At 33.3% G+C, this 12,514-nt stretch overlaps 1 protein-coding gene and 1 long non-coding RNA gene across 16 annotated transcripts; one reads left to right on the forward strand and one right to left on the reverse strand.

Annotated features, from left to right (window-relative positions):
* Positions 1–588: 588 nt before the first annotated feature.
* On the reverse strand, positions 589–5,294 carry LOC110942049 (7-dehydrocholesterol reductase-like). Of its 2 annotated transcripts, XR_002594616.2 has the most exons (12): positions 4,813–5,294; positions 4,676–4,713; positions 4,336–4,404; positions 3,472–3,527; positions 3,123–3,368; positions 2,898–2,972; positions 2,679–2,805; positions 2,498–2,598; positions 2,283–2,408; positions 1,257–1,344; positions 1,114–1,178; positions 589–984 (listed from the first exon to the last, which is right to left on the reverse strand). XR_002594616.2 is itself a non-coding variant. In XM_022183749.2 (11 exons), exons 5-10 carry the CDS (start codon positions 3,213–3,215, stop codon positions 1,291–1,293), a joined length of 576 nt encoding a protein of 191 aa, XP_022039441.2. In that variant the 5' UTR covers positions 3,216–3,368; positions 3,472–3,527; positions 4,336–4,404; positions 4,676–4,713; positions 4,813–5,287; the 3' UTR covers positions 589–1,178; positions 1,257–1,290. The 2 variants fall into 2 exon arrangements, 1 of the variants encoding a protein (XP_022039441.2); XM_022183749.2 differs by having other exon boundaries at positions 589–1,178; positions 4,813–5,287.
* Positions 5,295–5,704: 410 nt separating this feature from the next.
* LOC110942048 lies at positions 5,705–9,733 on the forward strand. 14 transcript variants are annotated; one of them, XR_002594604.2, is made up of 11 exons: positions 5,707–5,835; positions 5,934–5,996; positions 6,089–6,212; positions 6,325–6,384; positions 6,515–6,580; positions 6,691–6,764; positions 6,901–6,991; positions 7,092–7,157; positions 7,299–7,702; positions 7,811–8,367; positions 9,363–9,733. It is a non-coding gene; the product is annotated as an uncharacterized LOC110942048 (long non-coding RNA). The 14 variants fall into 14 exon arrangements; XR_002594606.2 differs by having other exon boundaries at positions 5,705–5,835; positions 6,686–6,764; positions 7,811–9,592; XR_002594600.2 differs by having other exon boundaries at positions 5,705–5,835; positions 7,811–9,592.
* Positions 9,734–12,514: the final 2,781 nt, after the last annotated feature.

A 12,514-nucleotide genomic window follows, 5' to 3' on the forward strand; every position in this document is an offset into this window, starting at 1 on the left:
TGTGATCGTTGCATATTCATGTATGTCAATTTGTCGTCATAATCTAATATATCATGTTGTCTTTTTACCGTGTATAAAATAATAATATTTAATGTCAGCGGTATTAATGAAGAAAATTTCTTTTAACAAACCGCGAACCTCGCGGGTTCTTAAACTAGTACTAGGTTATATACCCGTGAGCTTCACGGGTTATGGGTTGTGTTAAAAAAAATATATTTACAAAAGAAATTTTAAGCGTCATTTTTTTCCACTTGACTCATTATATTTTAAATGACTTTCGACCCGTTTCATTTTAAGCGTCGTTTTTTTCCACTTGACTCGTTAAGAAAGAATACAGCACAAAATGATTAATTCTTAAGATATGTAAAGATTGCCACTCTGAATTCTAAAATGACCCAAATCAATTTTGTTAATATGTACAGATTACTTGTATCTTATGCATGAGCTACTTATACATGAGTAATACTTGAGACTTAGGTTTCTTTTGATTTTACATAAACCTTTTTTGGTTTTACATAAAGTTTTTTTTTAGTTTAATATTTTAATCTCGTCAGTGTGTAAAAATTTAAAAAGTTAAAATACGATAAGTAGAGAAACCATTAGTTTTATAAATACAAACGTCTCACATACGTGAAATACTCTATCCTCACATATAAGCTTTCTGAAACCGCTCACACCTTTTAAAGCATAGGACAGTCAATAAGTTAGGCCATCAAGTTTAAAAAAAAATAACATATGGTGTGTATATGTACTCTTTTTTAAGGTAGAATATAAACACAAGAATATAGATGCATTATCCCATATGAGAACTCTCTTGTGCCTCCACCTCCATCCCATACAACCTATCTTCTTTGTCCTTTATTTACTGTTGGATTAACATATTTGTAAGCCGATGAGTCATTTTCCAATGTGGCCATGCGCTTCCATTGCCATTCCCAAACCGCTTTACCATTTAAACACATAGTTAACCCATTTGACCACATCCTACAAACACACATACACGTGGCAACAATGTAAAAGTAAATATTCATAATTAAAAGATTAAAAAAACATCATTTACTTAAGGAAAATTAAAGTATAAAAAGGCGGGTATAGGTGAGCCGGACAACACACTTGCTTCAGCAGCATCAATCAGCTTGACCCATTGCAACAGTTGCACATGACCATTGAACAAAGACCTATTAGAAGGAAAAAAAACCAATTAACCAACATTCACCAAGAAAAAAAGAATTGTAACGTCACCCTATGGTTCTTACTTGCTGTTGAAGGTCTCTTCTACTCTTGCGGTTATCATTTCTGCAAGTTATTCTTCTCAATAAACTCAAAGATATCTGGTTTCATAAGCTGAAAAAAAGGAGTTAATGAGTAATCATAAAGAAAGACCTTCACAAAACCATATTCTGTATGATGCAACTGTTTCGAGGCAAACGTTTCGACGCAAACCATTTCGACGCGAACCATTTCGACCAGTACCGTTTCGAATCAAACCGTTTCGACCCGTACCGTTTCGAATCGAACCGTTTCGACCCGTACCGTTTCGAATCGAATCGTTTCGTTTCGATGTGAACCGTTTCGGCGTGAACCTCCATCACCATTAAACTCCGAACACTGACACTGGTGTACCATTATCATCACCTTCTTGGTTGTCATTTGAGTGATAAACGAAGAAGAAGAAGAGAATTTGATGGTTATTTGAAAACCCACAACTTGCATTCTCCATGTATCCATGTGTTTGACACACAACTTTGTGGAAGTGATTTGACCATTTTTTTATCATTGCATTTTCTTAACAATAAGTTGTGATGCTGAGTTGAAGAGGTTGATATTTTAGGTTAAAATATTGTTTGAAAAGGTAATTGAAATCATTTTTTTTTTTGAAATGACCCCAAATCGATATTGCTGTAGTTTTAATGTTGCATTTAGTATTGTGGAATCAAGTACAGCTAGTGGTGATTTCTTTCTACTTAATGATTCATTATCGAGCAAGTTTTGAATGTTCTAGGCTATGTGATTGTTCAAAAAAAAAATCTGACCCGACCTAACCCGAACCCGTTTTGACCCGAACCGTTCCGACCCGAACCAAAACAACCTTTTTCTAATTGACCTGTTTTGACCCGAACCCGTTTTGACCCATGACCCAACCCGACCTGTTTGCCAAGTCTAGAAAAAAGTGTTCGTTGGAAATACAACCCGTCGTGGTTTTGACAAAAATAAGAAAATGAGTCGTCTCAACCAGAACCGGTATATAAGTGAGGTCTTACATCAGCATAAAAAGAAATTACCTTCCTTGGAGCTTCCCCCCAAACCAATGACTTCCCATTTGTTCTACGGAATTCTTGCCGTTGTCGGTCACAGTCATAATTGATGTATATGCACAGAATGCCTGCTATTAGGATGGATATTGCTAGCTATACCCAATAATCCCAGTTTCTAGTTTCTACACCTTTATTTGTATAAAAAAATACTTTTTTTTAATTTCATTTATAAAAAAAATCACCTGCGGTCCGAGACTAACAGGATGGTTGACAAGGTACATGCCAGGGGAAGTATATATAGAAGGAACCCAAACCAAACATCCCCAACAGATATAAAATCCAGCTGCCAATGTAATCAATATATATTGTAAGAATATGATGAAAAAACATGACAGCAAAATACATACGTACTAACATACATACCTCGATCATGTGCAATATCCATTGTGTTCCAGCACCCAGCTTCCCACCAAAAGAATTTTGTAACGTAAACCAACATCAACACGGTATTTACAAGCATGGAGTCTGCTACTTTGCCGTTTGTTTCATACTGGATTACACATTGCTACCTTATCAACCCGTTTCAGAAATTTACGCATGTAATATCCAAGAAACCGATGTTAATGTTTTTGGGCTGCTTACCTGCTTTATGCAATAGGTGACAGCAAGAACAGCCCATGACATCATCCCAAATCTGCAGACTTGATTCACTATAAACTACACGATGCCCGATTTGGTGAGTTATGAAACCCTAGATCTCAAAATCGTAATTATTGTTCCAAAACTCATGGATATTGAAACCGTAGACCTCAAAAATCGTAATTATTGTTCCAAAACTCATGGATACTCAGATTCAAAAACACATACCTGATGGTTGTTGGATCGGAAGAACGAAGGAAGACATAGTGATTCCAGCCGTGCTACGGCGGATTCCAGCCGCTGTATCAACTTCTCGTTCATCGGTTTCTCTCTCTAGAAGTTGAGCACATAAAGCAGATCTTGAATGACTGGTTTTGAGAATTTGAGTCGTGGTGTGTAGTGGTCTTTTTGTGAGTTGAAATTTAAAATGAGATTTGGGGTTTGGTTTTGCCGCCCATGAAAAGCTGAATCTTCCTATAAAACAAACAGTTATGTAGGATCAACTTATAAGTGCCTTTAGTTCACAACCTTACCCGACCACCCGAAATAAGTAGCATACTGAAGGCAAGAGGTAAACCTGATTCAACGAACCAACCACCACTCAAAGAAAAATGCAGAGATCCATGTGTAACACTACAAAACACAAACAATTGAAATACAATAAAAGCCCCAAAGCTGACACATATATGACGGAAAACCTTTATCTAAATAAACTTAAACAGGTACCTTTCAAACTAATAGTTGGCAATGTAAGTCCAAGATTAAGGTAGCGTACAACAATAAGATCATGTGTTGTACCAACTTTTTGGGTTTGTAGATATCACAAAAATCATATTTTCGGATTTACATGGATAACACGTTGTTATCGTATATCGACAGTTATGATAGTGTAGTTAAGGTTATACTTGTTCTTGTAATATGGGTATAGCTTTCTGTTCTTTTTTCTTTTAATTCAATCATTGGAGATGGACCAAAAACCAGTTTGGGACCCGACCAACTACCACAAAAAATAAAACCGAACCCGACTACAGAGAACATATTGATGATTAGCATATGGATCACATTAGGCTTTTAAATGCCCTTTAGTTTTAACTTCACCGGAAATGTACAAAACCTCAACCTACACTATGACTAAATTGCCCTTTGTAATCATAAATTGTCTACTGACATATATTATCTAGAATCAATTATGGGATTTTTGAGCTTTCAATTAAAAAATAAAGAACCATCGGTTAAACAATAAAAAACACATATGATGTTTAGGTCTTAGAAATGAGGGTTGGTGTGAGAATGGCCAAGAACAGAGCATAAACAACAATGATGATGCAAAATAAAGTATGACACCAGCAAAATTCATGAAATACAGTTTGGAAAATAAAAAACCTTAAGCATGCTAATTTTTAATGATTTAAATTTGTATATGAGAGGTATAAGAAATTACTGTTAAATGATGACTTGCCAGTTACAACATGAACCAGCAGAATCGCCATGGCTCCACGGAAAAAAAAAGCTGCAAATACCAAGATTATTTAATTAAAACATAACATGATGTCACTTATGCCGTAAGATTCACGGCCAAAACAACAATCTTGTACTACAAATACAATACAAATTGGGAACACAAATAAGTAAGGTAAAAATTATATCGAAAAAACAACCTTAAATGTAGCAACATTAAGAAGAGGGAAACAAAAACCTTAATCGTTGAAGAGATGAATGGGTGGATTAAGAGATGGCAAATTAAAGAGAAAATAACAAACGAATGGAGAACATTAACTTACCTTCTGGCGGTAACAGATTGAAGAGGGATAGCAAAACCCTGATAAAAAACTAATCCATCAAGATTGCAGATTAAAATACGAAAAAATAGTTAGTTAACAGAAAGTAAAACCCTAAACACAAATAACATAATACAAACCTTAAATAACTGAATGATGAATCGAATAAAAAGCAAATGAATCGAAGAAGACACAAATGCTTGGTGTAGGTATTTAGGGTTTGTGAAAAGTGTCTCAGAATGTTTGACTTGGTGAAGGATTGAGGATATTTATTGAACAAAAGCAACAGGATGAACAACGTTGGATTCTAGGGTTTGTAGAGAATGTTGAAGAGTAAGAAAGAAAATGGGAATCAGAAGCGATAATGTAATCTCCGAGGAACAGAAAACCAACCGATCTGGGTCCCCAAAATTCAGATAGGGTTTCAGGTATGAAGGGGTGAAGGAGAAGGTGAAGGAGAAGAACATCGTATGTAACTTCCATGACGGTGTTGGTGAGTTCGACCAGAATATGCGTCAGATACTTCACTTGCCAATTACTTTGGCAATCATCTTCCAATTGATCTTCGACACTTCCATGGAGGAGGTGTGTGAATTGGGAAGAGAGTAGATCCAGAAACCTACTTTGATAGAGAATGAAGAAAGACAAAACTGAATTTGAAATTTGAAATTTGAAATGAGTTTTGGTTTCATCTGCACACTCACGTGATGAGTTAAGAGCTGGGTCCCCCCAAAATTCAGGCTTTAGGTTTAATTAAAAAAAAAGAAAAATCTTAGAAATTGACACATAGGATTAAAAAAAGAAAGAAAATTTCTAGAAAATGACACATAGGAGAGAGATAAGGGAGGGATCTTGTGGTGTTGACACATGGGATTTTCATACTTTGATTTATTATAGTAGAGAGATATAATAAACGAAAGGATTTGGGCTGACGTGGCGCGTTATTAGGGCATCTTGGATTGCTTTTTGGCGGGAAAATAAATGGTAAATGTTATTCTTTAACGGGTTAACACGGGATCCGGATTATGACCCGGTTATATAAAACATCTAAAAAACCCTAATTCCTTAATCGCCTACCCTAATTCACTCCGCAATCAAGAAATCGCCGCCCTTCTTCCCACATTCGATGGCACCACATCCATCTTCTGATGATTATGTTCAAGGTAAGTTAAAGCCTTTCGATTCTATCTCTGATTTGTTATACAAAAGTATTATATGCGTGGGAAACCCTAACACAATTCTCTTTCGTTTTCGCTGCTAGAGATTATTCCATTTCCTAAAGAAGGAGATTAATCCATTTTCTATTTCTTCCTCCTTCGATTAGGTATGTTATTCATTTGTTTTTCTGATTTGAGTTTTCTTTCAATAGGAGTTCAATTGTTGTTTACGGTTCATCAATTTGTTTTTCTTTTTTAGGATTTCCTTGATTGTTGAAATCGATAAAGATTCACTCTGTTCTTGGTTCGATCTAAACAGTTATGCTATACGGTTCCTTTGTTAGTGTTATTTCTTTGAATCGGCGTCTCAATCTCCTTTTAGGGTTGTATTTATTTCTATTACTTTGGTTTTAGGGTTTCAATGATTGACATGAGGATCTTGATTTGCATATTTGTTATTATTTGTTTTACCTATTATTTTTCTCGATGATGTAGGTGGAAGAAAATGATGAAATCAATGGTCGTTTCAAGATGGGATTGTTTTCAAGATTTAAGGTGATTCTATGGTTTATTCTTGCTTTTATTTATTGTTTCTGCATAAAAAGATTACACCTTTATTTGGGGATTTGATCTTTATTCTTGATATTTTCTTGAAAACCTTTGTTTGTTTAAAATCTGGACTAAGGTGAAGAAAAAAAAGAGAGTGAGGGTGAGGAGGGGGTGTAGACGAGGCACTGGCAATGAAAAAATGGTATTAATTTGTTTTTTACAAAATATATATCCATAGAAACAATTTATTGTTCTTGAATGAAATTTTCATGGTGGATCAACAAATATCTTTACTAACTTCTTTCAGTGCAGATTCCATAAAACTTGCATCAATGATCTTGTATCAAAAATCTTGAAGAGCTGCTGGTGCATATAGCCACAGTCAGGTAATTAACTCCGTTGTAGCTCTGCAATTTGAACAAGTAGACACACATGCGTATCAGTTGAAACATGCCAGAAAAAGCCATGGCTATTTAAGTAAGTTCACAGACACGTTATGTTTTGGTTTGGTTTTGGCATCAGGGTATTAAAGGATTGCGCGACACCATTGTTGCTGGTATTGAAGCTCGGGATGGTTTTCCTGCTGATCCAAATTATATCTTTTTGACAGAAGGTGCAAGTCCAGGGGTTAAATAATACTGTTTGATTTAGAAAGTCATTTGAAACTGCACAGACATGTAAAAGTGACCATCTTTAGTATATTCCCTTTCCAGGTCCATATGATGATGCAGTTATTAATAAGATCAGAGAATGCTGGTCAGTGATACACATTTGACGAGGTAAGACCTTCACTTAGTTTTTTTTTTTTTTGGTAGTTACATTTAGCTGGTGTTCTTACTGTGATATGATGCATATAAAGGTGTTGTCTCTGATATTAATGGATCTTTGACAAGCTGACTTTGTTTAAATTGATATAACAGAGGACTAAAACAATGCCGCCTTGAGGATATTGATAAGAAAAAAAGGTAGGGCTCTATTCATTTCTCTCACGGGTCAAGGAAAAGAAGGCAAACACTTGACATAATAAAGTTGACTTTTGTATAAAATCCTATGAGTTTTTTGGGAAACATTTGTGTTAAAGTTGACTGTTGATGCTAGAAACTGACCCGTTGTAGTTATGTTTCTTCCTCGATCTCATTTGGTTCTCTAATCGTTTGCGTTCGAAAGTGAAATATGTTGAAGGCGAACACCTTTTATTTTGAAAAAACATGGACATTTCTTTTCTGGAGAAAACATAGCAGGGTGGTAACTGGGATTCAATAGGATTCGCACTGAAATCAAGCCAAATCCCGTCTTGATCATCGTCGTTATTCAACGTTTTCATGTAAGCCCCATTGGTGCTTTTATAATTGTTACTTGCAGTTAAAGATTCTTCACTTTCCTTTTCCATTGCTTTTAAGTCTGATGAAACTTATGACTTCTTTTCTGACAGATCGTGATTTTTAACGTTACTCGGTGAGCTGAATCTAGACATATACTGTCTCCATCTAGAAACCATTGCAAACGTTCTCCAAACGGCTTCTTTACTATGAAGATAAATCGGTTTTCTCATCGAGTCAGTAACTAAAGTTGAAAAAGTCTCGACCTGCTCTGACGATGGTGCGGTCCCCACTTCAACCGGAAGCTTGATCAGCTCAAGTTTACCAAACGAAAGTGCATCTTGAAATGCGGTTTCGTAGAATACATCGTTAACACTTTCTGCTCGAAGTTCAATGATCGTTTTAAACCCATTTTCAAGCAACCAGTTCAAACTTTCCACTGTCAGTTGACTACCTCTCCAGAACCCAACTTCATAATCATTAGGTTCGATATCTTCTTTAGACGTAGATAAATAAACAGGATTCCAGTTAGCAAACAACGATTGAGGCAGATAATCGTCGCCACGGGAAAGACCCGAATCATAACAAACGCTTTTCAGCCGTTGAAGTTTCCTCCAAACGACGCGGCTTCAGATGAATCAGTTAGGGCACATTTTCATCATCATTTTTTGTAAGTTTTACTAAAAGTTTATATTAATTAATCTGAAACTGTCTTGACGAGTCGAGTTAAAACTGTAAACACGTTTGGCTAACAGTAAGTCATGTCAGTTTCTGTATGCACTTGCTTGCTGTGTAGGTTGTATATGTATATTTGGGTGAGATTTGATCTTTTGAAATTAAATGTTCCGATGTATATTGAATATTGAGACACAACATGTAAGAATGGGATATAATCTAATATGCTATGGGAATTTGTAGGAAGCATTCTCCAGTTGACATATAGGGTATTAGGGTTCTCAGAATCGTGTGGTTTATAACATATGACCGTTTCCTAGATGTGTGGCCTAACCTGTTTATTGTAGAAACAATATACATGTTGAGGTGTGTTTGAAGTTTGAACCAGTCATCTAAGAGTTAAATTTAGTGGTAGCCCATATATGTGGAATCTTGTATTTGTATTGGTATTGGTATTGTGGAAGGTGTTTTGTGAGTTTGTACGCATATGTAAACCCTTATATGAAAACAAGTTTTTTTTGGAAGTCATAAGCTTAGACCTATTTGAAATGCTTAATAGATCTGCTACCAAATATATAAAGCCAACATCGTGAACTTTACTATTTGCCTGCTATGGAAGTCTTCCACAATTCATCCTCTATATTTGGTTAGACATCAATAATATTAACTTTTAATTGCTTTTATTACCAAAGTGAGCCAGTTGGGTAATGGGTCAAAATGAGTTGGGGTCAAAACAGGTAGTTCTAAATGATGAAATTTCAGTTACCGACTTACCGGGCATATTTTTGCAAGCCAAGCTAGAGACCGTGAAAAAGGTGGGCTCTAAATGATGAAATTTCAGTTACCGACTTACCGGGCAATCAAAGTTTGTTTCACTAGAAGCTGATTCACTCGACACACCAACTCCAAATTAATAAATGAATAAACTTTATGTTATAGTTTCACTATTATCTGGTTTGTGTATCTGTTTTTTGTGAATCTTATTCGCAGGATGAGATTGTGAGTGCTTCAGGATGAGTTTGGTATCGCTGTGGAATATGAGAGTGCCCAGAGCATATAAAATCGATCAAGATGCAGCCAATCTTTTTGAGACAATCTTATAAAATTATGATTATAACCATGTTGCCGAATAAGAGGATACAAAAAAGTAAGATCTAAGCTCTATTGGCAAATATTCTTGCTGTAACATAATATTGTCAAGGTTGTTCTTTTTACCTCCATTTTTTCTTATTTTTTTGGTTAAATTATGAAGTCAATGCAAATGTGGTTGTAAGAATGATCGACTTATTAACTCCTTTTATTCTACTATTTGAATTTTGTATGTACAATTGGTATATTAAATTGGCATATTAGTTGTATTATCAACGTTATTAACAGCCTTGAACCTTGTTTCATGTCAATAATGAAAGAAATGGAAATGATATGTGTTGAGAGTAATACTTTTGGGACAAATTGTGTAGGATATATGCATGTAATTGTTTGGTATGAGTTGAATCGTAATACTTGGATTTTTACAGTTTATAGTCGCATCTAGGAAATTTTGTTGCCGAGTGGTAAAATCAATTGTCAATAACACAACTCGAACATAGGCGCCTAAATTGTAAACCCCTTTCCCGAAACGCGACAGGGTAACAATAATATTCGTTTTATTAACGGACCGTTCGGTACTATATAAACTCTATATTGATTCAATTATCTTGTGATCTAAGGGAGTGTCTTAGGTGGTGGAGGTAGTGTTCCATCCATACAAGCAACCCTTGAGGCATGGGTCAACATGGTTAACGATTTCGAAAAGGGTTCTTTACCAACACGTTTAGGGATATTTTTAATCTACGGGATTCATGTTGTTCATGGTCATAATAATGCTTAAAAGGCTACAGTCTTTCCTCAAAATGTTGGTCTAATAAAAACATGTTTATTAACTAATAAAATAAACAACCCGGGAAGCATTCCCGGGTGATAACCTAGTATTATATAACTAGGTTAGAGCCCCGTGTATTACACGGGTTTAATAAATGTAATTTTATATACTAAATAAAAAATAATTTATTTTTAAAAACCTCATTCATTTACACGTGTTGAGTAAATATAATTTTATATATTAAATAATAAAAAATATATCTTTAAGAACCTCGTGTATTGTACGGAAAAATAAAAAACAACAAAAAAGTTATATTTAAAAAAAAACCTGTATATTCACGGGTGGAAGAAATGTAATTTTATATACTAAATAATAAAAAAAGTTATGTTTAAAACTCGTTTGATCTACCAAGAAGAAGAAAAGTTTTTAGTTTAGATAAGACTTTACGATTATCTACTGTCAAATATATCGTAATAACATTTTGTATTAATAGGTCTTGTTCATATTGCATGCAGATGACATATATTTCAATTTTATATTAATTTTAGAGTAAATTACGATTTTGACTCATGTGGTTATATCACTTTTACCCTTTTAGCCTAAAAAAGAATCTTTCAACATCTGATCCTCCAACATCTTTTTTTTAACCCTTTTGGCCCCTAACACTAACCTCATCCATTTACTTATAGCGTCCAAAAGGGTTTAAAAAAGACGTTAGGGGCCAAAAAGGTTAGAAAAAAAAGACGCTGGGTTCCTTTTTGAGCTAAAAAGGGGTAAAAGTGATATAATCACAGAGGCCAAAATCATAATTTACTCTTAGTTTTAATATAACTTTGGATAAATTAATATGATGTTAATATTTAGATTGTTTATATGTTTTAGATAATATTTTGATTGTTTATACGTTTTAGATGTAGTTTTAATATAATAATAATAATAATAATAATAATAATAATAATAATAATAATAATAATAATTGCTTATATTTAATGCGGTTAGATTTCATATGATAATAACTAATTAGATTTAAAAAAAAAAGTAAATGATAACCAAAGAATAAATAATATGTGATTATGAAATATTTTTGGATAATGTAATTTTTAGATAAGAAAGAAAATACTAATATTAAGTATTTATTTATGTCAATGATTTAGAGTTGATAAGATTTATATTAATTTAATTAATATTTAATAATTTAAATTAAATAATAATTATCTATAATTAAAGATGGTCTAGAATAATGACAAGTGTCCCTTTATTGGTTTCTTTTATTATATAGTATAGATAAAATAAACCAGGACACGTGTCATCATATCAGGACATCTTTTATAGATAATTATTATTTTAATTTATTTTTTTAATTAATTATAGATAACACTCCTATTAAATATTATTTAGTTTAATATCTTATGGATAATTATTATTTAGTTTAATCTTCTTCTCATTTATAATATTATTTAGAATAAATTACGATTTTGGCCCCTGTGGTTATATCACTTTTACCTTTTTAGCTCAATTTTTTTTTAACATCTGAGCCCCCAACGTCTTCTTTTCTAACCCTTTTGCCCCCTAACATTAACCCCATCCATTAAATGTTAGGGGCCAAAAAGGTTAAAAAAGAAGTTAGGGGCCAAAAAGGTTAGAAAAAAAGACGTTGGGGGCTTATATGTTAAAAAATTCTTTTTTTGGGCTAAAGGGGTAAAAGTGATATAACCACGGGGGCCAAAATCGTAATTTTATTATTTGATGTATAAAATTAGATTTATTCAATTCGTACAATACACGAGGTTTTTAAGGATATATATATATTTTTTATTTTTTATTATTTAGTACAGAAAATTACATTTATTCAAACCGTGTAATACGCATATTTTTAAAGATGTAATTTTTTTATTATTTGGTATATAAATTAAATTTATTCAACCCGTGTAATAAATGAGGTTTTTTAAAGTTGTATTATTTTATTATTTGGTAAACAAATATTACATTTATTCAAATCGTGTAATACACGTGGTTTTAAAGATATAATTATTTTATTTGGTATATAAAATTACATTTATTCAACCCGTACAATATTGTTCTTATAAATATAACTTTTTATTATTGAATATATAAAATTATATTTATTCAACTTGTGTAATAAAGAAGGTTTTTAAAGATATATTGTTTTATTATTAGTATATAAAATTTATTTATTCAACCCGTGTAATACACGGGGTTACAACCTAGTTATATCTTTTAATCTAAAACTCATCACACATCATCATCATCATCATCATCG

Source organism: Helianthus annuus, chromosome 5 (genome assembly GCF_002127325.2).
Source record: "Helianthus annuus cultivar XRQ/B chromosome 5, HanXRQr2.0-SUNRISE, whole genome shotgun sequence".
In the NCBI taxonomy this organism is placed as follows: domain Eukaryota; kingdom Viridiplantae; phylum Streptophyta; class Magnoliopsida; order Asterales; family Asteraceae; genus Helianthus; species Helianthus annuus.

Coding starts and splice junctions, on each gene's coding strand:
- LOC110942049 (XM_022183749.2), bottom strand. CDS start 3,215: ATGAACGAGAAGTTGATACAGCGGCTGGAATCCGCCGTAGCACGGCTG. Junction 2,599..2,678: donor GGATATTGCACATGATCGAG/GTATGTATGTTA, acceptor TTACATTGGCAG/CTGGATTTTATATCTGTTGG. Junction 2,409..2,497: donor CTGTTAGTCTCGGACCGCAG/GTGATTTTTTTT, acceptor TATTGGGTATAG/CTAGCAATATCCATCCTAAT.